The sequence below is a fragment of the Sminthopsis crassicaudata genome, chromosome 1, assembly GCF_048593235.1.
Source record: "Sminthopsis crassicaudata isolate SCR6 chromosome 1, ASM4859323v1, whole genome shotgun sequence".
NCBI classification, from domain to species: Eukaryota; Metazoa; Chordata; class Mammalia; order Dasyuromorphia; family Dasyuridae; genus Sminthopsis; species Sminthopsis crassicaudata.
Genome location: NC_133617.1, coordinates 259,577,989 through 259,602,727, shown reverse-complemented (window position 1 = coordinate 259,602,727; position 24,739 = coordinate 259,577,989). Strand labels below are relative to the sequence as shown.

Below are 24,739 nucleotides of genomic sequence, written 5' to 3'. Positions count from 1 at the left end.
CTTTTTTTTTGTGATGAGGCAATTACTGTTAAATGATCTGTCTAGAGTCCTACAGCTAATAAGTGTTAAATATCAGAAGTCACATTTGAACTCAGGTAGATCCTCCTGACTTCAGGGCTGGTACAGTCAATAAACTGCCCCATTTAGCTGCCTGTAGATACTTCCTTTTGAAATGATAAAAGTTTATTAACTAAAGATATGTAGATTGTTCAAAGAGTGTCTTTTTAGACATTTATTGGGACTTAAGAGAAACTTCCTCTAGTAATTAAGTAATGAGAAACTTTAATATATGTCTTATAAGTTCATTTGAGTTTTTAAGGTAAGTTTAAACTGCCCATGTTTAAAGGCAAGATTGGATTGAGGTAGAGTGACAGAGGAAAAGAAAGGATTAAATATTTTTTTTATATAGTACCTACTATATGTTAGGCAGAACACTTTTTAAAAAAATTTTATTGCACTAAAAACAAAATAAAGGGGAAAAAACCCAATATTGTCATGCAGGTATAGCACTTTTTACAAATATTATCTCAATTGATCTTCACAACAACCCTCAAAGTAGTTACTATTATCCCTATTTTACATTTGAAGAAACTGAGGTAAACTTATTTAAGTGATATACTCAGGGTTATATAGTTATTAAGTGTCTGTGGACACATTTGAACTCAAGTCTCTTAATTGCAGGCCCAGAATCTATCCACTGTTGTCCTTGGCTGCCTCTGCAAGAATATGCTAATATGCCTTTATTCAGTGCTAGATGAAATTTAGGTAGGTAGAAGGTATTTTGTTTATATTAAAAATTGTACGTATAGTGGAGGAGAAAGCTTAAGAATTAAGTTGAATACAAGTAGCCTTAATTTTCAACTGAAATGCATAACTTCAACCAGTATACTATAATAATAATTGCAGATAGCATTTATATTGTGCTTTAGAAATTACAAAGTTCTGTACATAATGGTACTTGCTTTGAACTTTATAACATCACCATGAAGTGGTCACATTTATGTAAACTGAAGCTTAGAGGCATTAATCAACTCATCACTGTTCATATAGTAGGTTTCTAAGATAAGTTTTGAACTAATGTCTTTTTTTGACCTCAAATCCAGCATATTTTGAACTATGACATGCCTCATAATTTTAGAACATTTAAAAAAATTAGTTAAATTTTATTCATATTCTTAGAGCAGACCACACAGAAGATTGTATTCTGTTTCTGGATAAGCTAGTGATCCTGGTGACTTTTCATTTTTGAAATAAGTGAATTAGAATCTTAGGGGTTTAAAGAGATATCAGATCCCACCTATCCCTGCCTGGGGGAGGGGAAATCCCTTCAGTGTATTTTATAAGTGGTTATCTGGTCTACTTTTGAAGACCTTCAATAAGGGCAGACTGGGACAATCTATTTCATTTTGGGATAGCTCTAATTATTAGGACCCTTTTATTTACTTTAAGCCAAAATTAGCTTCTTTGCAACTTCTATTATCCCTGGTTTTACCTTCTAAGATCAAACAGGAATGAGTCTTATCTGTCTTTTCATGTGACATTTTGTCAAATTGAAGCCATCTATTATATTTACCTTGTCTCTTTTTCTTTAGGCTAAGCATCTCATTTCTTCAGCTTCTTCTCATCTTAAGACCCATTTCTGTATTCTGATTTTGTTCTTCATTCAGCCTATCAAGTTTTTTCTAAGATGTGGAGTCCACTTGTCATTTCCCTTCTAAAACTCAAATTCTTTAATTCTATTTAATTCATTTTGGGTGAAATATGAAGACAAAACAAAAATCTTAACTTGAAACATGTACTCATTTATAACACTCCTTGGAATACCAAAACGACTACTTTGACTGCAATTTAAAATCTTTTTTTTCTGTAGAGTTCTGAGATTATATAAAAAAAGAACACTGTACTTTTATGGAAGAAAAGTTGTGAAAGAGAGACACATGTTTCATAGTTGAATGGCAACACTAGTTAAAAAAAATTGGGCATGCTCCAATTAGAATAGGTCAGAAAGCAAATGTGATAGTTATAGATGGGTTTTGGTTCTGTTTATATGAAACATATTGGATTGTGAAGAATTTATCTTCCTAACCAAGTCAAACAATATTGCTAATTATTTGAATTGAGTAATGATTAGGGAAGAAAGGAATTTACATTTAAAGATAAAAGAGAGATAGGTTCATCAAACAATTGTGTGTGTTGGATTTTTTTTTTTTTTTTTTTTTTACATTGTGCCTTTTCTTTCCGTCCTTTGAGAATTAGCACAGTTTTAATAGTAATTCATTAAACACACTGAACTTTTTGTAGTGAATTATCTCAGCTCCTGGAGATACTTAATTTGTCATTTTCTATTACTATTAGATGATTTTTTCCCCCCCTTTGTTAGGATTACAAGTTGAGAACTCAGATTGTCTGGACAGTGACAAGGTGAGAACTCAGGGTGTCTGGACAATTACAAACTTACATATATGTAAAGTTCTTGAATTGTGAGGGTCCTGTCTACTCAATTATAATCCTTCTCTGGGAGGAGATCTGTAAAATCTTTTCTTCTGTGCACAGGTTTCTTGGTTTTGTTTGACTGATTCATTTCTATTTGTTCCGTCCTGATTTTTAATGAGTTATTTTCTTCACATTTTTTAGTTCTTTTTGTATATGCCCAATTGAGTTTTTAAATGAATTATTTTGCTCTATTGAATTTTTTTCCATTTCCCTAATTTTTTTTTTAGAGAATTATTTCTTTTTCCAATTCAGAAATCTTACTTTCTTGAGAATTTTTTATCTTTTCCAATTCAGAAATCCTACTTTCTTGAGAATTTTTTATCTTTTCCAATTCAGAAATCGTACTTTCCTGTGATTTTTTTTTTTAACCTTTTCTAATTCACAAATTTTGTTTCCCTGCATCTCCTGTGAATTCTTTATTTTTTCCAACTCAAATTTCAGAACGTTATTCTCTATCATAGCTTCTCTTTCCTTTCCCCATTTTTCTTCAAACTCTCTTAACTTTTTAATAGTCTCTTCTAGGAGAGAGTTACGTGATGGGGGGCAGGTATTGTTCCCCTTTAGAGTGTTATCTACTGACTCTCTGTTATTAACTTCCTCGGGGTTGGATACCTGCTCTTTCTCTGTGTAGAAGGAATCAGTGGTTCTCTTTAGCTTTTTACTCATGGTTAAAAAATCTTTTGGGGTCTGTCCTTGGGGTAAGAAGTTTATTTATTTATTTCTTTACCAGCTTCCTCCCAGACCTGATGGATGCAGCAGCTCCTGTGCCTGAGCTAAGAGAGAGCTCTGGGAGGGAGTTCCCCTTCCCCTCCCTGGAAATGTCTCTGAGGTGATAGGGCTGTGCTGTGAGGGTTGCCCAGTGAAGGACCCCGCTGTGTGTCCTAGAGACTTCCCTGAGGTTTAAGACTGAACAGTAAAGGCGACACAAAGCCCAGCCAATGTGCGCAGGTTTCTTGGGAGCTCTGAATCTCCTCCAGGTCTTGTCCTTCCCCAAATCAGACTGGTCTCCTTTCAGCCTGCCTGACGTCACAACTCTATATCAGAGTAGATTCTCTCAGACCCAATGCTGCCCTTCTTTTATCCTCCCAGAGAATAGGCATGTGAGAACTCAATGGGGCCCTGGGGAAATACTTCCATCAATGAATTTGCTCCTCTTAGAATTCCTAAGGTGTAAACTCCCTTTAAAGGTCCGAACCAGAGGTCTGAGCCAGAGAACTGTAAAGTCAACCTCAGTTCTCACCTTGTAATTGTCCAGACCACCTGAGTTCTCACCTTGTAATCCTAACACCCCCTTTATTGAAAAGTGTTGAATTGGAATTGGCATTTATTTGAAAAAAAAATATTGAAAATAACAAATGTTTATAGTAGTGTAAACTTGAAAATGTTACTGTATTATTAGATATTTTATGATACTATAACCATTTTTGTCAGAGGTTGTCCTAATAGTACTATTGCAACAAATGAAAGTTTATAGGTAAATAGAATGTAAGAATTTATAAAGAAAATAAGGGAATTTTTTATATTGATTCTTTTGTTTACTCCCCCTAAAACTTTATAAACATTGTTTTTGCTGTTGGAGAAACTGAGACTGAAGAGATGAAGTTGTGAGAGGAAAAGAAAAGAGAGGCAGGGAAGAAAGAAAGTGGGGAGGGAGTAGGCCAGATATCACAACTTCATGAGAAACATACATAAAAAGCCGGGCTTATTACCATACATATGGAATCCTTTGCAAGTACCAGGAGTTCACAGTCTTAATAGAAACCTGCGTATTTATAGGATTGTTACTCAGAAAAGGAGGATAGAAAATAATCCCTTCCTAAATGGGAGTGGCATGGCTGGATGAAAAAAGCTACTCCAGAGCTGTTCAATTTGTTTTTATACAAAAAATAATTGTTTTTATAGTATAAATTGTTCTGTTTATTCCATATTAGTTCATATATCATAAATTCATATCTCTCTGAAATTATTCCTTTTATTTCTCATGGCATAGTCATATCCTTTATATTCATATGCTATAATTTGTTGAGCCATTCTCCACTAGTTTGGCACCTCTTAAATTTCCAGTTCTTTGCTTCCACAAAAAGAACTGCTATAATTTTTTAAATATCCTTTTCAATTTTGAGGGTAACATTTCTTGATGGGTGTTGATTTAGTATTATTGTTGAGTCAAAGAATTTGCACAATTCAGCAACCTTTTGGGCAGACTTAATTTATAGCTCTCATAGTGCATTAATATATGTGTTTTCAGCAGTGGCTTCAACATTTGCCATTTTCTTTTTGGTCAACTTTATCATTTTGATGGTTGTTAAGTTGGAATTTTAGAATTTCATTAACTTGCATTTCTTTATTAGTAATGTGGAGCTCTTTAAAAAATGACTATTGTCATTTAAATTTCTCCCTTTGAAAACTGCCATTAAATATTCTTGTGAATGTTTATTAATTGGGATCATATGCCAAGATTTATCCAGCCATTTCCCTATTGATTCCCATCTGATTTCTAGTTCTTTTACTTTCTTCTTTGGGATTATGAAGTTTTGCAAAGTGCTTTACAAATACTGATTTTATTTAATACATTAAGAAAATCACTTTGAGAGGAAGCTGTATTTCTCAGGAATTATCTAAGAGGTGAATGTAATGAGATTTTATTATATTGCTGTAAAGATGGTGGTAATAAAGCAGATAATCATTTTGTGGATGGGCGAATATATATGTAAAGTATTGAGAAGAGATAGAGTATTTGTTAAGGTGGAAGATGAGACTGAAGCAAATGTATTAGTGATGTTGAAAAGGATGACTTTAGGAAGTCTATATTTCTTTAAATGCCGAAGCTCCAAGATATCCTTGAGATGCTGACTATAAGCAAAAGAATGAATTTGGGACCATAACCTAACACAGTATACCAAGAAGCATGTCGGTTTGTTAGCCCAAATGACTTGGAGTATTTTGTATCCTGGCTAGGATGCTTAGTTAGATTCTTGGAAACAAGAGGTCCTAGTTTTACTTAAATGTCACTTTAATCTTTTGAAGAAAGTTATTCTTATTTTCTTATTTGTTCGTTTAGGCAACAGGTGTTAATGGAATGCCTGCTGTATACATTGTGTGGTGATTTTAATGAAATTATTAAGGAGTTTTTAAAGTGCTATTGAGATTTATTTACATACTGGTAGTTTGACCATATTTAGTGTATTTGCCATGTTCATAGGTTCCTACAGATTTTATAAAGCTTTTTAAGTAAAATTAATGTAAAGTAAAAGTAATGACTATCCTAATTCAGAGAATCAAGAACATTTATTAAAAGGCTGGAACGTGTCAGACACTGTACTTGGCTTTGGGGATACAAAGACAGGTAGAAATTTCTGGATTTCCTCAATAGAATGAAGTAATCACAAAATTTCAGAGTAGAACAGATACAATTCAACCCATAACTGAGCAAGGATCCTTTGGTGTAGCTTACCTGCTTAATGCCTATTTACCTTTGCTCAAAGGCAAGAGGAGAAACTAGTCTCCCAGGGAAGCCCATGCAACTTTCTGATGACCTTAAATAGTTAGTAACTTTGCCTTGCCATCAAACTTGAGTGTTTCTCTTTTCAACTTCTCATTCTTCTGGGGACAAGCAGAGATGAAGCTTTATTTCTTTTCCATAGAACAACCTTTCAAATACAATCAGGACATCTCTTTTAGTTTTTCCTAAATTCTGAGTCTTTTCTCTTTCAGACTCAGTATCCAAAAAAATCAAAGAAAAAAAAAGGCATTTGTCATTTTAAAAAACTTCCTAGTACAGTTAAAGGTCAGCATTCAAAGCCATTATGAATGCTGAGAGTTCATCTTGATAGCTGAGGATAACCCTTTAAAAAACTATGGTTTTCTTACCCCTTTTTTGTGCCATGGATCACTTTGGCAGTCTGGTAAAATCTATATGTCCCTAATTTGAATAATGTTTTTTAAATTTCATAATTGAAATGCCAAATTTCATATAGAACTTAGTGAGAATAAAGGTAGTTTCTTTTTCCCATTCAAGTTCCTGGACTCCCTGAAATTTGTCCTTGTATCCCTCAGATTAAAAATCTCTCCTGGAGAAAGCATGTATATTTAAAGTAGTAGAGGTCAGGAATAAAGGATGGTCCTTTAAAAACAAAGTAGCAAATTTTTATTATTTTCTGAATTATGAAAATTGTGTTAAGTGAATTGTACTCTTTGTCTTTGGATATAGGAGATTACTTGAGGGGAAACATTTAAGGTGAGAGCATTACATTTGGCAAGAGTCTCATTGACTTTTAGCAAATTAAAATCTTTATGCCTCATTTTTCTCGTTTGTAAAATATGATTAGTAATTTTTTTTTTTAGCACTAGGTGACTGAGGATAAGATTTTTAAAATGTCCCTCTCCTGCAACTTTTAAGTTGCTTCCTGCTGCCTCTAACTTTAAATTAAATTAACTCTTATGCCTGTCTTTTCACATTCTGGTTCCAACCTACTTTTCTAATATTCTTCCATATTACTCCTTTTTATGATTTCTATTATTCTCCAAGACAACATTAATTCATTTATCTTCATGAATTTGCACAAGATAATCTTTTGTGCTTAGGAAATACTTTCACTTCATTTCTTCCTTTCATAGTCTTCTGTACCTCTAATTTCATAAAACCCACCTTGTCTCTCCTGTTTCCTCATAATGCTAGATATTTTTTCCTAAACTTACCTTGCATCATACTTCTATGTACATGCATTTATTTCATAGTTAAAATATAAGCTCCTTGAAGAAAGATTTTTGTCTTTGTATTCCTAATACTTCCCACATCATTTTTTATTTGAATATAATTGAATTGAATCTATATAAATATGTCTTAGAAAATATTAAATCTATAAAAATGTAAAGCATTAGTATATAGTGATGATGTTTTGGATGCTGTAATCTTTTATAGTACTCTATTAATGTATTGGGGGAAAAACCTGATATTTATGTTGACAGTGTGATGTAGGACGGAAGGGATTACCTTAGAGTTGTTAAGACCTGGATTCAAGTGTCTTTGGTGACTAATGCATTGATTTGTATGTTTGTGGGTAAGTCTTTACCCCTTCAGTGCCCCAAGCAACTTGATAACTTGTAACAGCACTACATTTGGTGAACTTCAATTGTAGAAGGAATTTCCTCAATGGAAATTTCACATATTCATACAATTATGGGTCTGGACAAAAAAAATCTTAACTCTATGTGTGTGTATATGCACATATACATATATGTATATGTGCATATACACACATATGTTATTTTTTAAGAGTTAAGAACGCTTGTTTCTTAAGACGGTTTTAGAAAGTATTGTGCTGTTTCTGATTTGACATTTAATATAAAACATTGTTTATCAGATGGCATTATTCACATAACTTTACATTTTCTCCATCAGGCATGGATGGGCAGAAGCTTTTGCAGGTATCAGAAGTTCACATATTAAATATATTTGTCCACATGCGTAAGTATTTTTTTGTTTTGTTTTGGTTTTGCTTTTCTTTGGATAATTCTAGGAAAGGTTGGAATGGTTTGATCAGAACAAAAAAAAAAAAAAAGAAAGAAAAAACCTAGAGCATGTTCTTTATCTTTACCCATAAAATTCATCTTGCTACTGTAACCATAAGTTGAAGTGGATGAAAGTGCTACTTTCCAAAAATGTATTTTGAAAACAATATTTTAATTCTTTTAAGAGTATTAAACACAACACTATAATACTTTAATTGTATCCTTATATAATTTTATTATTGTACAAAGGATTGTTTTGAAAACTGAAATGATACTGCTGTTGTCTTCCTAGGAAATGAAAAAGCCATCATTAGATTGGAAAATCACATTAAAAAATAAGGATGCGGTAATTATTTAGACTCACAACTTGAGTTTGCTTCAGTTTTCTATCTTGTAAGCTTCCTGAAGTCAGGAAACATGTTATTATATTTATGTCTTTTTCTCCCATTGGCATTTAAAGAATAAATATGTGGAAGTCCAAAAATTCCCATGATTTGTCTTGTCTTTACAAGGCAGTTTTTTACAACAAAGAATCCTAAAAGGATTGCTGTCAAACTTGCCTTCATATTTAAGGATTTTGTACAGTTCCTTAGTGTTGAGATTTGACCTTTACAGAAAACCTGATTATATCTAACTATTTGGCAGGAAGGCAAATTTGAACTTCTGAATAAAGAAAGGCAGAATAACTTTTTCCACTCACAATCCCTTTTTTGCCTGAGAAATTTTTATGTGATCCCAGATATATAGAGGAATATGAATTAGGTATTCAAATAAAACATTTACTGATAATTACTTTCCCGAACCCACATAAGGGGTCTTGAACCACAATTTAGGAAACTGGAGCTTGTTATAGTAGGAAGACCACTAAGTTTAGAGACAGAGGATGTAGGTTTAATTTTCCTTCTATTGTTTACTCTCCTTGTGACTTGAAGAGTTACTTCACTTAAGTTTTGGTTGCTTATATAGAATGAGGTGAGAGAGTTGAAGCATCTAAGGTCCCTTCCAGCTTTCCATCTATATTCCTATTAATTTTTGTGATTTTCATTGAAGTGTATATATAGTGATTATAAGGGTATTAACACTTAGACACGTCATCTCAGTAGAAGTCCTTAAAGAGTATTTGAAGAAAATAAAAGATCTTTTGCAGTTAGCATATTCTTAAACTGCTTAAAAATTTATTTTCAACTATAGTAAACATGTTCCCTATAATTGCTTACATTTTTATTTTGTTAGGCAAGCTGTTTATAAATTCAGTTTATCTGAATTATCTCAGATTTAAAATTTATGGAGATGGAAGTAATCAACTATTACTATATTTTGTATATATTTGAAGGATATTTGTTGATTGAAGAATGCTTTTTTTACACATTGGTTTCCATGTAATCCTAGTTCCTAAGAGATATCTAAAAATAAACATTCATGTTTCAGTTTTGCTCATAAAAATCCTTTTATAAGATCTTATTAATGATATTCAATGTTAATGCTTATGCATTTTTGAGCCTTTTGGTACAAATATAGTTTAAATCCAAGATTTTTAAACTTGTGTTATAGACCTCTTTGGTAGTCTGATGAAACTTAAGACTTCAGAATAATATCTTTAAATACATAAAAATTCATGAGATCAATAGCAGATCCCTTAAAACCTATCTGTGGGAGCCCTAGGTTAAGAATTTTTGAGACAGAGCAATGTCTGTGATGACTTGATACAGATCCATAAAAGAGGTTTGAGACTTTTAGAATTAATTTTTTTCTTATTCTATACTAACATATCAATATTATTCATAAATTAATTTTTTCCAGTTCATTTTTTTTCATTTTATTTTCAATTAAATGTTTATTTTTTTTCTTCTACCTTCATTAAACAACAAAAATAAGTCCATGTAAAAAAATAAATCTATCCAGGCAGAACAAATTCCCACTATTAACCATACTCCAAAACATCTGTCATTCCTCATTTTATCACTTGTGTCTTCAGAGGAAGGTAGTGTAGTTCATCATCAGTTCCCTTAGAATTATAGTAGTTTGTTGCAATAATCAGGATTTTAAGTCTTTTGAGATTGTTTATTTTTGCAGTGTTGTTTTCATTTAATAAATTGTTCATTTCATTTTTCATTTTCATATAAACATTGCATATTTCTAGAGTTAAATTTTTTTAAAGCTGGACATTATTGTTACTACTATACAAATAGACTTCCCCAAAAAGTATTATTTAAAAAGAGACTGAGTGTGGTGGTGCATACCTGTAATCCCAGCTGCTGGGAGCAGGGGGTGGTAAGATACTGGTAAATGTCCTGTGCAATGGTCTGTGATGGGCTATTGACAGTTAGTGTCAGCATCAATCTGGAGATCATTGGTTAGGAGGGGACAGGGTTTCCTAAGGAGAGGAGAACCTCTCCAAGTCCTGGGCTCATCAGCAGTAGGACCAAGCTTGTGATTAGGTCCCATGCATTCCAACCTAGTAGAGTTGAAGAGATATACTATTTAGAAAAAAGAAAAAAGGACCTTAAAAGTAATAGAGGAAATGCAAAATATAAATGAATAACTATGATTCTTTATTGTACAATGTAGACCATAAGTAACTCATTGTAATTGATGAAATTCATAATATTTCATGCTGTACATTGACATTTTTGTTTTAATGTTGTTTTTCCTTCTTCCTTCACCATCTTCCAATAAAAGACCAGTTATGCCTGTTACCCTAAATATGAACATGGCTATGCCTTCTTGGTAAGTATGTATAAAAATGTATATGTATGTATAAAAATGCATATGTATAAATATGTATGTATAAAATATATATGTATAAATAATTATGTATATGTAGTATATCTGTAAAAAACTTGGCTTTTTATTTCAGTAGTATGATATAGTAGATAGAGAACTTGAAGAACTTTGTTCAAGGCCCAGCTCTTAAAACATCTTATAGATTGTGTGACCAAGGATCTTGACCTCTCAGTATTGCAAGCAACTCTTTTTTTAAGTTGCAAAGAAAGTACTAATTTCTTCTCTGTTTGCCAGGAAGTGATGGGACCATTTGCCAAGATCTTAGTTTTTTAGATGTTTAGCTTCAACTCTGCTTTTACACTCTGCTTTTACTCTGCTTTTTTTGCTCCCATCAAGAAACTTCCTAATTCATTTTTACTTTCTGCCATCAGAGTATTATCTTCAAATCTGAGATTATTGATAATTCTCCCTACATTATGAATACAATTACAAAATGGGGGGAAAACAAAGTGTAGGGAGTGTTCTACCAGAAGAATTGGTGAATAGATTTTCTTTAATTGTATCTTTTTAATTTTCCATTTTTTAAAATAAAAATGCACAATTTTGTGCTTTAGACTGTTCTGCAGTCAGATCTACTACTGTTATGTTCCCTCTATCCTCTTGTTTTAACTCTAGAGAGAGGTAAATCTCTTGCCAGTTCTTATTGCTTACTTGTCTGTTTTCTGGTGTACTTTCATAACAGTTTGGAGTACTCTCAGCATGGAGATTTGATACTAACTAGTAGATACTGATCCATACTTTTGAATTCCCCTAAAGTAGTAAATTTATACCACAAGAAACTCAGACACATTGTTATAGGAATACATATGAGGGAAGGACTAGAGTTAACTCTGATAGAAGTCTTGTTGCTTTAGGCACTGTTGGTCTCCTTTTCCCCCTTCAGTTTATTGAATATTTCATATGTTTTAGTCACAAAAGATAGAATAAAAGAGTTCTTTTCCTCAAAGAGCTGATTATCTGAAAGTTAGAGACAAAGTTTTTTTGTCTAAAAATAATTTTTGGAGAAAGGAGAAGAGCATACTACCAGCTAGGTAATTAAGAAAGGCTTTGCAAGAAAGTGGTGCTTGTTGACCCTTAAACAAAAGTTAGAAAGTTTTAAAATACAAAGGTGAGGAGGGTATACGTGTTGTGTATGCCATTGCAGAATCATGGAGATGGAGGAGTAAGAAGGCTAGTTTGCTTATATTCCAATGTACACGAAGGAAAATAATATATAATAAGACTTAGAAAGATACATTGGAGCCATGTTGTGAATGTCAGGAGAAACCATTAGTTATTTATTTTGCTGAGGCTATTGGGGTTAAGTGACTTGCCCAACACAGCTAGGAAGTGTTAAGTGGCTGAGACCAGGTTTGAACTCAGATTGTCCTGACTTCAGAGCTGAAACTCTATCCACTGTGCAACCCCAAGACCTATTCTTTAGGAAAATCATTTTGGCAGCTGTGAAGAGAGACTTGGACTAGAAAGGCCAGTAGTCTTTTGTATTATTATACTATTCCAGGCTATATAGGATTAGGCCTGGACTGGTGCAATGGTTATGTAAATAGAAGTAAAGGGTGTTGATGTTAGAGATTAAAATTTGGTAACTATCTATTGGGTAAGTATGGCTTAGAGTGTGATGTCAAACTTAAAAACCTGTGTGACAAGAAGGATTGCAATACTCATTAGTTTTTCTCTACACATAATTGTGAAATACATAATCTTTTTACTAATGTGTCGTCATAAATTGTTAATTTATTTAGAATTTATTTTGTTATTTGACACTTCCTTATAGCCACTTTTGTAATAAAATGTCTCTTATCATCCATACATTAAAATAATTCAGTTCCTCAAAGATTTAACAACGTAAGACTGTCAAACAACCATCTAATATTAGACATCAATTAAGTGTAAAGCCAGGAAATATGTGCTTGCCAAAATAATTAGCACTCTGAGGGAGTATCAGGGAGGGTCCAGCTCAAGGAGAATGGAGGAGTCCTCCAGATACTGTTATCATTGACATTGTGCTATTTTCATAAAGTTTCAGAACTCTGCAGTCCTTCTTAATTTTTTATTCCCTCAAAAAAATAGAGCCTCACCATATATCTACAGAGTAAAGATCAAGAGGATTAAAAAATGTATGTTGCCCAGATTATATGTATGAACAAATTACAGAGTTTGTCCTTCAGTCTGCATGGTGATATAGTGATAAGTGGACCAGAGGTAATTGGGGCAGCTGTGGGACACAGTGAATTAAACGCTGGTTCTGAAGTCAGAAGACCTCAGTTAAAATTTGGTCTCACTAGCTATCATTTAATCTCTGTTTTCCCTCAGCTTTTTTGCTTGTAAAATGTGGAATTGTGAAGGATTGTGTAGATTAAATGAGTTAATATTTGTAAAGTGCTTAGCACAGTACCTCACACATAGCAAGTGCTACATAAATGTTAGCTGCTATTATTGTTTTATTGAAGCAGATAGTGTAGTTAGGCCTAACATTGAATAAATGAGAAAGTCCGGTGCATTGCCTTTGAGAGACTGTAGATTTCCTTTATTGGCTCCAATTTTCCTGTGAAAGCAAAGGCCCATTTTAAAAACACTCTACCACTATTGCTATATTTTAGACACAAACTATAATTGCTCTAAAGGAGTGCCATGTAGAGGGTAAACAAGAGACCTTTGGTAAATGTGAGTAGTATGCAACAGAGAGAAGCATTGAGGAGCTCAATGTAAGAATAAGAGAAATCCATTAAGTAATTGTATAGTAGGAAGAAAGATGGATTGATCAAATAGCAGGAGAAAGGACTGACTACTGTGCAGCCAGAGAATTTCAGTTTCCATTATATGCCCAACATGTAGGGTATTCCACACTCCTGAATTGTGAACTTTTATGGGAAGATATGAACAGGAGTCGCACAGGATGGACAGGGATGAAAGGTTGTATCAGTGAAGGAACGATTTCATAGATAAATATTACACATTCATGACATAGATGAGGTATTATTTAGAAAGTATCACTAATGTGTGAGAATCAGCCAGGAGACTCATTATCTTTTAATTATTTAGGTAATACTTCAATTCTATGAAATAAGTTTGTATTTTTGTTTATATGATCCTTTTTTGGTAGGTTGTTGAATCGTTTTTTAATCATGTGAGATTCTTCATGACCCCATTTGTGGTTTTCTAGTTTGCTATTACCTCCTTCAGCTCATTTTACTTATGAAGAAACTCAGGCAAATGGACTTAAAGTGAGCTGTCCAGAGTCACACAGCTGGTGAGTGTCAGGCTATATTTGAACTCAGGAAGAGAAATCTTCCTGATTCTAGACAGTCACTTTTCCCTGAGCCACCTAGCTGCCCATTGGTTGATTAATTAACTAGACATTTATGATATTAACTGGAATGTTTTTTCTTAGTTATTCCTTCTGAATTTTAGTAGAAATAAAGAGAAAAAATAGTGAATTTTTTTTATTTTCTTATGTAATCAAAGCTTTTAGTTTTCATTTTTTCATTAACTGTTCTTTTATAAGAAAATTGATATATTCAAACAAGGATAATTGAGACTTTTTATTTTTATTTTTTTTTAATTCCCTTGTATTCATTTTTCCAAATTATCCCCCCCTCCCTCCACTCCTCCCCCCGATGACAGGCAATCCCATACATTTTACATGTGTTACAATATAACCTAGATACAATATATGTGTGTAAATACCATTTTCTTGTTGCACATTAAGTATTAGATTCCGAAGGTATAAGTAACCTGGGTAAATAGACTGTAGTGCTAACAATTTACATTCACTTCCCAGTGTTCCTTCTCTGGGTGTAGTTATTTCTGTCCATCATTGATCAACTGGAAGTGAGTTGGATCTTCTTTATGTTGAAGATATCCACTTCCATCAGAATACCTCTTCATACAGCATTGAAGTGTACAGCGATCTTCTGGTTCTATTCATTTCACTCAGCATCAGTTGATGTAAGTCTCTCCAAGCCTCTCTGTATTCCTCCTGCTGGTCATTTCTTACAGAGCAATAATATTCCATAACCTTCATATACCATAATTTACCCAACCATTCTCCAATTGATGGACATCCATTCATCTTCCAGTTTCTAGCTACAACAAAAAGAGCTGCCACAAACATTTTGGCACATACAGGTCCCTTTCCGCTCTTTAGTATTTCTTTGGGATATAAGCCCAATAACAACAATGCTGGGTCAAAGGGTATGCAGAGTTTGATAACTTTTTGGGCATAGTTCCAAATTGCAATTGAGACTATTTCTTAGCAGATCACTTAAATTTACTTGAGTTTAAGCAACTCTGAGACTTTTAATTTGCAAAGGAGATGCTTGTTTATATTAATAATGAGTTTTCTCATCTGGATGTCTCCTTTGCCTGTGAAATCACCTCTATCCCCTATCATAGTATAGCCAGCCATTTTGTTCTGTGTTAAATAATTGTCTAAAATAATTGTGATTGCAATGGATATTCTTGTTCTTATGATATTTGGGGGCATAGCTTTCTGTTTGACTGTTACAAATAATGATCTTTTTTGATTTTTAAATACTTTTTTATGCTTACATTTTAAAAATCATAAGTGAGTGTCAATATTTTTTTCAAGGCTTATTCCTAGGGACAGTACTTTTTTTTGAGAATAATATGTTCTTCCTGGTAGGGGATTTTTGTTGAAAATATAAGAGAAGAAAAAAGCTTTTACTAATGATATGTTATAGTAGATCATCTACTTATAGTTTCACAGTTGAATGAAAACTCCAGGAAGTACAAAATCCTGTTCTGAATATTACTTGGTTGTTTTATAAAAAACATTTTGTCTGATAACAGAATTCAGGGTTTTTTTTTTATGATAAGCTTTTTATTTTTCAAAATACATGCAAAGGTAATTTTCAACATTATATATATCCTTATAAAACCTATATCCTTACAAAACCCTTGTGCTCCAAATCTTTCTCTTTCCCCCCTTCCCTAGACAATAATTCAGTATAAGTTAAATATATACAATTTTTAAAAATAGTAGCTTTTTATTTTCAAAATACAAGAAAAAAATGGTTTTCAACATTTACCCTTGAAAAACTTTGTGTTGCAAATTTTTCTCCCTCCCTTTCCCCACCCTTCTTCCCTAGATAGGAAGTAATCCAATATAGGTTAAACATGTGCAATTCTTCTAAACTTATTTCCACATTTATTTTTCTGCACAAGAAAAATGAGATCAAAAAGGAAAAAAAAAATTAAGAAAAACAACAACAACAACAACAAAGATGAAAATAAGTATGTATGATCCATTCAGTCCCCTAGTCCTCTCTCTGTATGCAGCTGGCTCTCTCCATCACAAGTCTATTGGAATTACTCTGAGATACTGCTGCACACCTATCAGATTGGCTAGAATGACAGGGAAAGACAATGCTGAATGTTGGAGGGGATGTGGGAAAACTGGGACATTGATACATTATTGGTGGAATTGTGAATACATCCACCCATTCTGGAGAGCGATTTGGAACTATGTTCAAAAAGTTATCAAACTGTACATAGCCTTTGATCCAGCAGTGTTGCTACTGAGTTTATATTCCAAAGAGATCTTAAAGAATAGAAAAGGACCTAGTTGTGCAAAAATATTTGTGGCAGGTGGCGCAGTGGATAGAGCACCAGCCTTGAATTCAGGAGGACCCGAGTTCGAATCTGGCCTCAGACACTTCACACTTCCTAGCTGTGTGACCCTGGGCAAGTCACTTAACCCCAGCCTAAAATTTAAAAAAAAAAAAATATTTGTGGCAGCCCTCTTTGTAGTGGCCAGAAACTGGAAACTAAATGGATGCCCATCAATTGGAGAATGGCTGAATAAATTGTGGTATGTGAATATTATGGAATATTATTGTTCTGTAAGAAATGACCAGCAGTATGATTTCAGAAAGGCCTGGAGAGACTTAAATGAACTGATGCTGAGTGAAATGAGCAGGACCAGGAGATCATCATATAGTGTTATTGCTGAAGTATATGATATGATCAATTCTGATGGGCATGGCCCTCTTCAACAATGAGATGAACCAAATCAGTTCCAATAGAACAGTAATGAATTGAACCAGCTACACCCAGCGACAGAACTCTGGGAAATGAGTATGAACCACTATATCCCAGTCTCTTTATTTTTGCTCGCCTGTATTTTGGATTTCCTTCACACGTTAATTGTAAATTTTTTCAAAGCCCGATTCTTTTTGTGCAGCAAAAAAAACTGTATGGACATGTATACATATATTGTATTTAACATATACTTTAACATATTTAACATGTATTGGTCTACCTGCCATCTGGGGGAGGGGGTGGGGGGAAGGAGGGGAAAAATGTTTTGTAATTGCCAATGCTGAAAAATTACCCATGCATATATTTTGTAAATAAAAAGCTATTAAAAAAAAAAGTCTATTGGAATTGGCTCGAATCATCTTATTGTTGGAAAAAAGCCATCAGAACTGATCATCACATAATCTTATTGTGTAGATCGTTCTCTTGGTTCTGCTCACTTGATTTAGCATCAGTTTATTAAGTTTCTCCAGGCTTTTCTGAAATTAGCTTGATCATTTCTTATAGAACAATATTTCATTACATTTATATATCATAATATAATCATTCCCCAACTGATGGGCATTCACTCAATTTCTAGTTCCTTGCCATTACAAAAAGAGTAGCTACAAACATTTTTGCATATGTGGGTGCCTTCCCCTTTTTGTATGATCTCTTTGGGATACAGACCCAGTAGAGACACTGTTAGATCAAAGGGTATGTACAGTTTGATAGCAGTTTGGGCATAGTTTGAAATTGTTCTTCAGAATGATTAGATCCAGTTAACAACTCTATCAACAATGAAATAGTGTTTGTTTTTTCATGTCCCCTCCAACATTTATCATTATCTTTTCCTGTCATCTTAGCCAATCTGAAATGTATGAAGTGATAACCTGAGTTGTCTTAATTTGCATTTCTCTACTCAATAGTGATTTAGAGCATTTTTTTAATAAGACTAGAAATGGTTTTAGTTTCTTCATCTGAAAATTGTCTGTTCATATCCTTTGACCATTTATCATTTGGAAAATGGTTTGTATTATAAATTTGAGTCAATTCTCTCTATTTTAGAAATGAGGTCTTTATCAGAACCCTTGGATGTAAATTTTTTTTTCTACTTTTCTGCTTCTCTTCTAATCTTGGCTGCATTAGTTTTGTTTATACAAATTTAAAATTTTAGTCAAAATTATCCATTTTGCATTTCATAATGTCTAGTTCTTCTTTGGCCATAAGTTGCTCTCAACTCCCCAGATCTGAGAAGTAGCTTATCCCTTGTCCTCCTAATTTGCCTATAATATCTCTCTTTAATGAATTCATTTCCATCTTGGTATAGGGTATTAATGTATTGGTTAGTTTTTCTCATTCTATTTTCCAATTTTCCCAGCAATTTTTGTCAGTTTTTTTTTTTTTTTAAGATTTCATTAAGCATTTATTAAGTACTTACTATGGCTGAGGATCTGAGGATATAGAGACAAAATCAAAATAACTCCCTCAGAAAAATTATATTCTTTTTTGGAGAATAATATGATGTTTACATATTACATATATATTAACTATATGTGTGTTTATACAGACACACACATATATTCACATTATGCACACACACAAGCATATACTGAGTAGAAATGATTTTTCGGCAAAGGTTCAGAAAAGCTTTCATCAAAGGCTCAGTGATGGACTAAGGATGTATCTGTTATCAGAGACCAGACTAATTAAGTTTCAAGAAGTTTATCACTAGAAAGTTGACCATGAAATAGGTTTAAAAGGATTGCACTATTAACCTATATCAGATTGCTTGCTGTCTTAGGAAAGGGAGAGGCAAGGGATGGGGGAAGAAAAATTTAAAATACAAAGTCTTGCAAAAATGAATGTTGAAAACTATATTGTTATATAACTATATAGTTATAGTTATTTTTGGAAAAATAAAATACGATCAAGAAAAAAGTTTACCATGAATAGATTTATTTAGGTTACAGCATGTTATTAGCATCCAATACTAAAAGACAGAAGGATTACAATATACACTGGCAAAAGGAGCCCACATCTTAAAAATCTTTGTAGTAAATGATTGAATAAGCTGTTCAATAAATATTAATTTATCACATACCATATGCAATGTACTTTGAATTATTTTGGGGACACAAAAACAAAAGGAAAAACCATATCTGCCCTCAAGAAGCTTATATTCTGTCTTCTGTAGCTGAGGCCATATGTGGATCAAAAAAGCCATTAAGTCTAGCAGTTCCAAAGACATTGTTGATCTTTGAGTTGACAATTTCGGGACAGGGATAATGTCATGGCATAATGGAAAGAATACTGCTCTTATTCAGAGAATTTAGGTTTAAGTTCTATTCCTGATACTGGCTAGTTGTGTGACCCTGAGTACACTATATGCACTAGACATCCCTCCTCACTCCTTGGGTCTTAGTTTCTTCATCTCTTAAAAAAAGGCCTCTGAATTAGATGGTCTCCTTTCCATCTCTAAGTGTATAATCCTGTGATAACAACATGTATTCTTATCTCCCTTTTATGTGAAATGAAATAGTTGGACTATATGGGTTTTTTACCTTTTTGTGTGTCCAGGATAACTACAATTTGATGAAGCCAATGAACTCTACCTTAGCATCAACCATGTGTTTAAAAGCATAAGACAAATGGGATTATAAAAAAAAAACTGTATTAAAATATAATTATCTATATAAATATGTTTATATTTATATCTATAGATCTAACTATATATATACATATATATATATATACATAATTTTACACATAAATGTATACACACACATATTCTATAACTATTTCTATTAGCAGAACCACCATTTCATGTTTGAAAGTTTTTTAAACTCTCTTTCTCACCTATCCTATCCAATTATTTTCTAAGTCCTGTCAACTTCACCTGGATTATCTCTCACTTTTGTCCCTTCTTTAGTTCCTTAGTATACAATCTTTTTACTATATATTTAAATTGTTGAAATAATGACAACTAACATTTCTATAGCACTTAATATATGCTAGGCACTCTGCTAAGTGCTTTACAATTATTATATTATCTAATCCTTACAACAATTCTGGGAGGCAATAACTTCCTAATAGCCTACCCCAACTTCACTACCTCTCCTCTACATATCATTCTTCATAAATATGTCAGATTCAGTTTCTTAGGTATAAATCCGGACCTATTATTCTTTTGCTAAAAAAATCTTGTATATCTTCCATTGGAGCCCAAATTCCTTTCCTTGTTATTCTAGGGCATTTATCATCAGAAAACAACCTAATTCTGGCTGCCTTATATTATTCCCCTCTGAGCTCCTTTATGTTCCAGCCAAACTGAACTACTACATTCCCTGTTCCTCCCAAAATGCTCTGAGTTTTCATGCCTTTAAAGCCTTTTCCCACACCGCCCCCTTGGGCTACAATACTTGCCCTCCCTTTTCTTGGTCTATTGAATTCTTATCCATTTTTTTTAAAAGCTCAACTCAAATGCCACAAATGGGTTCTGTGAGTTCTTTGATTCTCTGTTATTGTCAATGGTCTTCAACCCTCAAACATTACATGGAGGTTTGCTCTGCTCCCTTTTTTTGCACATTATAATTATCTCACTTTGCACATAATATATTCACATAGATGTTAAATTACAACATATGATAATGTGACATAATATATAATGATAGTTATGCTTTGTTTTACATAAGATATAATGTAATTATATAGTAAATATATAGTAAATTATATAGTACATATAATACACATAATAGGCTTATAGAGTACATATAATATAGATATCAGTGAGTTCTTGTCCCAGAAGCTGGAGTCTTTGGATTTATCAAACACTAGATTACTATTGTCTGTTGTGTCTTGTGAACTTAACCTTTTCCCTCATCAACTCTGTTTTTTTTTTTTTTTTGTTTTTTTTTAAGTCAGTATCAAATGCTTTTAGTATTCTGTTGTTTTATAATAATTTTTAGATCTGGTACAGCTAGGCCACCTTTATTTGTTTTGTTTTGTTTTTTTATTCTTTTGAAATTCTTGACCAGAATGAATTTACTTACTATTTCTTTCTAGCTGTGTAAAATAATTTCTTGGCAGTTTTATTGGTAAGGCATTGAATAAGTAGATTAATTAAGGTAGAATTGTAATTTTTATTCAATTAGCTTGGCCTATCCATGAGCACATGATATTTTTTCAGTTGTTTAGATCTAACTTTATTTGTGTGAAAAGTGCCTTGGAATTGTGTTCATATAGCTTCTGGCTTTATCTTAGCAGGTAGACCCTCCAAATATTTTATATTATTTATAGTTATTTTAAATGGAATTGCTTTCTGTCTCTTGCTGCTGGACTTTTTTGGTAACATTTTAAAATGCTGATGATTTATGTGGGCTTATTTTATATTCTGCAACTTTTCTAAAATTGTTAATTGTTTCTAGTAGTTTTTAAGTCAATTCTTTAAGTATATCATCATATCTGCAAAGAGTTTCCTCATTACCTACTTTATTTCCTTCAAATTTTCAATTTCTTTTTCTTTTGTTAAAGCTCATATTTCTAATTCAAGATTGAATAGTAATGGTGATAGTGGGCAACTTTGTTTCACTCCTAATCTTACTGATAATTCAGATTTAAAAGCTCTTCTCCAACAAAGTATTTTCCATATTTGCCTGTTATACAAGATTGCTTGAAAGATAACAATAGAAAGAAATCTATTGATTCCCTTTTATCAATATGAAGTAAAACATGTTGCTTGATTGGAAGAGAATGCTATATAATTCCAATTTTTCCTTTAAAATGTTCTTAACAGTTAAATTTACTTTTTCCTCTTAGTTAAAAACTTCTGTACTCAAAATTCCATTCATGTTGTTAATTTATTTTATTTTTTTTTAATGATGAAATACTTCATTAAAGAAAATAAAGTAATATAGAGTTCCTATAATTATCACCTTTCAAATTGAACAGGTGTGGGATTAATTAAATTGATCAGGAAACTAGAGAGATTGCCAAAGAAGCCCTTTCATTAGAATAGTCATTAGAGTCAGTATTTTGGAAGGATTGAAAGAACTTTCAATTTAGAGAGTTTGACAACTTTGTGGAGTCACTAAATGACGTTTTTACCTTGAACAAATTAAATTACTTAAATCTATTAGGGATATTTTACTCATCTGCAAAATTAAATGGTTAAATTAATGAGAATCTTTAAAGCCACTTTAGGCTCCAATGATCAGTTTCTTTTATTATTACTAGTTATAACTTTAGTATCGAAGATGTAGATCATGTTCTTATTTTGTCAGTTTCTGTCCACCATAAATTTGGTACAGTATACTTATAAGATATATAGGTTTAGAATTCCTAAAATTTAATATTTCTATATTTATTAATGTTAAATATTATTTTTTAGGTTTGATATTATTGGTCTTTCTCCTGACTCACAGGAGGATGAGCAGGGAATAAAACAAGCTGCAGAAAATAGTAAGTTCGTAAATACTGTATTATTTAAAATAGAAGCTTATTAAATGTTCTTGGCTCTGGAAAAACATACAAAATGAAATAATCTTGTTCTTAAGGAACTCATATTTTATTAGAAAAATTCAATATGTTTACAAAAGAATAAATACAAATATTTACGGGAAAAAGAATCCACCAGTGACATGTAGGTGTGTCTTTACAATTGAGTGAATCAGAAAAGTCCTCTGGAACAGTTTCTTAACCTTTTTTGGTCATGGAATTCCATGCCCTTTTGGCTGTCTGGTAAAGCTGTGGACTCCTCGGAATGATGTTTTTAAATACATAAAATAAAATACAAAAGATTACAAAGGGAATTATGTTGAAGTGTATTGTTACAAAAATATTTTTTAAAAAAGGTTACTGATTCCAGATTAAGATCCCTCTCCCTTAGAAAGAGATTGCTGCACTGGACTTTGAGATAAATCTTAAATTCAGTAGCTGGGTTTTCAGTAACAAAAATTATATCTGTTATTTGGGCTTAAAAAGGGAATCGTACAACTTCCAACTGATGCATGCTTTATATTCAAATCTACTATTATTCCTATCAACACTTTTAATTTTGGAAACTTCTGAATCTTTGAAATTTGGAAACCTTTGTTGAAGAGGAAGATTTTTCATGTTAGATTAGAAATACGCAAGAAGAAATAAATGCTTTTAAAAGATAAAAACAATAGCATCTCTTGAGATTAAAAAAAAAATGGCCTCAATAAAATCCTTTAAATCAGTAAATTGAGAAGATATTGGATATTCGAGTGTGTTAACTATTAAAAAATTAATCAGAAACTTATCTTGAAACCAAACCCCTAAATTTAGAAATATTCCTCAGAAAATATTAATATGTCATATTGTTAAATTGTTGAATGATGTTATATGCCAAATTATTGATTTTCAAAGTATTGGTGATATAGTGTGCCTGGCTTTTGGGGAATATAAGGGAGATATAATGTTTACTCTGGGTATAAGTTGATTTTAATTTTTGCATTGAAAGTCCATAAAATAAGATGTGCTTCTATGAGTAAAATATTTTCTCATATCTAAGTGCTTTTGGTCAGATCTCCAAAATTAATTGAAATTGAAAATATTTGACAATTAAAATCTATTGATAATTCTAGAAATATGTCATGTATTATATTTTAAATATAGGCAAGTACCTACCAACTTAATTGTTTAAATCTTGGGGAAATATGTTTTCTAAATTCGTTGTAATGCAAAAACATTTATTACAGGTCAACTATATGCAAAGTTTTTGATAATACAAAGATGAATTGGAAATTTTATATCCTGAAGGAGCTTATATTCTATAATTTGTACATGATAATTTGAAAAGGTAGGGAGTTGACTAATTTTTCAGGTCAACTAATAAAACATTTAAATTCGTAATATACTTGGAGTACTATAGATTATATAGCATTTCTTTTTGAATGGGAATATGGAGTTTCACTTTGAGATTCTAGATAAAGCAGTTTTGCAATAACATGACATAAGTGTTCTCACAAAGCACTGCTATGCCTAATTTTTCAGTAAAAGCCACACAAGTTAATGGAGAAAATATAGAAAGATAGGAATATAAAACATGTCAGCATGGTTATATACATATTAAATGATTAAGAAACAAATACTACAGTACTGTGGCTGTACTATGTACTGTGACTATACATCTGACTGCAGGAGCAAGTTGGGCAGATCATAACTCTGGACCTTTTAGAGGCTGTAGGAGAATTGAATGGGACTTATGGCAAGAGGGATGAGGACTAGTCCTTTATGTTCACCAGAAGATATATAGTAAATAAGACATTTTACTTTGACAGAGACCTGAAGTTTGCTTTTAGAAATGGGAATCAGAAGAGGCTTAAAATGTTATTAATCAGAATATTTCCTAATATGTCAATCCCATTAGAAAAAACATTCAATTTTTGAATATGTATTTATAGTAAAACTCTTCATCCTTGGAATTACAGATTTTCTTTTCTTTTCTTCCCACCTTCTGACAATGGGAATTGGGTGCTATTATGCCTCAAGGGCAACTGGTAGTGGTTTCAGTGGTGTCCAAAAAGTTCAGAGGAATTGGAAAAAGTACTAGAAAATGTTAGATTCAGGATGATTAAAATAAAGAGGACCATAGCACATCCCTTCTTGCCTTCCTGCCATCAAATATACTCCCAAGAGGAGAATCAGAGATGAATCTGATGGGAGTATATTCCAGGTGTAGAATTGTAAGAGAAGAGTCTAGGCCATTTGATGCAGCTATTCCAGTGTAACCTTCACAGCAAGAAATGGTTAAAAAACAAATAACAAAAACTTTACAGAAATGAAAAAGTTCATGCTTGATTTTAATGTAAATCACTATTGCTGAAGAAAGAATTATACTTTTGTTATTATGTTTAACAAAATGAATAAATATAACTATATCATAAAG

At 32.4% G+C, this 24,739-nt stretch overlaps 1 protein-coding gene across 2 annotated transcripts in view; it reads left to right on the top strand.

The window, feature by feature from the left end:
- LYPLA1 (lysophospholipase 1) overlaps nt 1-24,739 on the top strand; it is a 48,198-nt gene that overhangs the window by 13,816 nt on the left and 9,643 nt on the right. Inside the window, exons 3-6 of one of the 2 annotated variants that reach the window (XM_074278385.1) lie at nt 682-765; nt 7,895-7,960; nt 10,684-10,731; nt 22,217-22,287. In XM_074278385.1, coding sequence (XP_074134486.1) covers nt 755-765; nt 7,895-7,960; nt 10,684-10,731; nt 22,217-22,287 — 196 coding nt within the window. In that variant the 5' untranslated portion in view covers nt 682-754. The remainder of the gene's footprint in view (nt 1-681; nt 766-7,894; nt 7,961-10,683; nt 10,732-22,216; nt 22,288-24,739) is intronic. The other variant, XM_074278382.1, reaches the window with a different exon arrangement.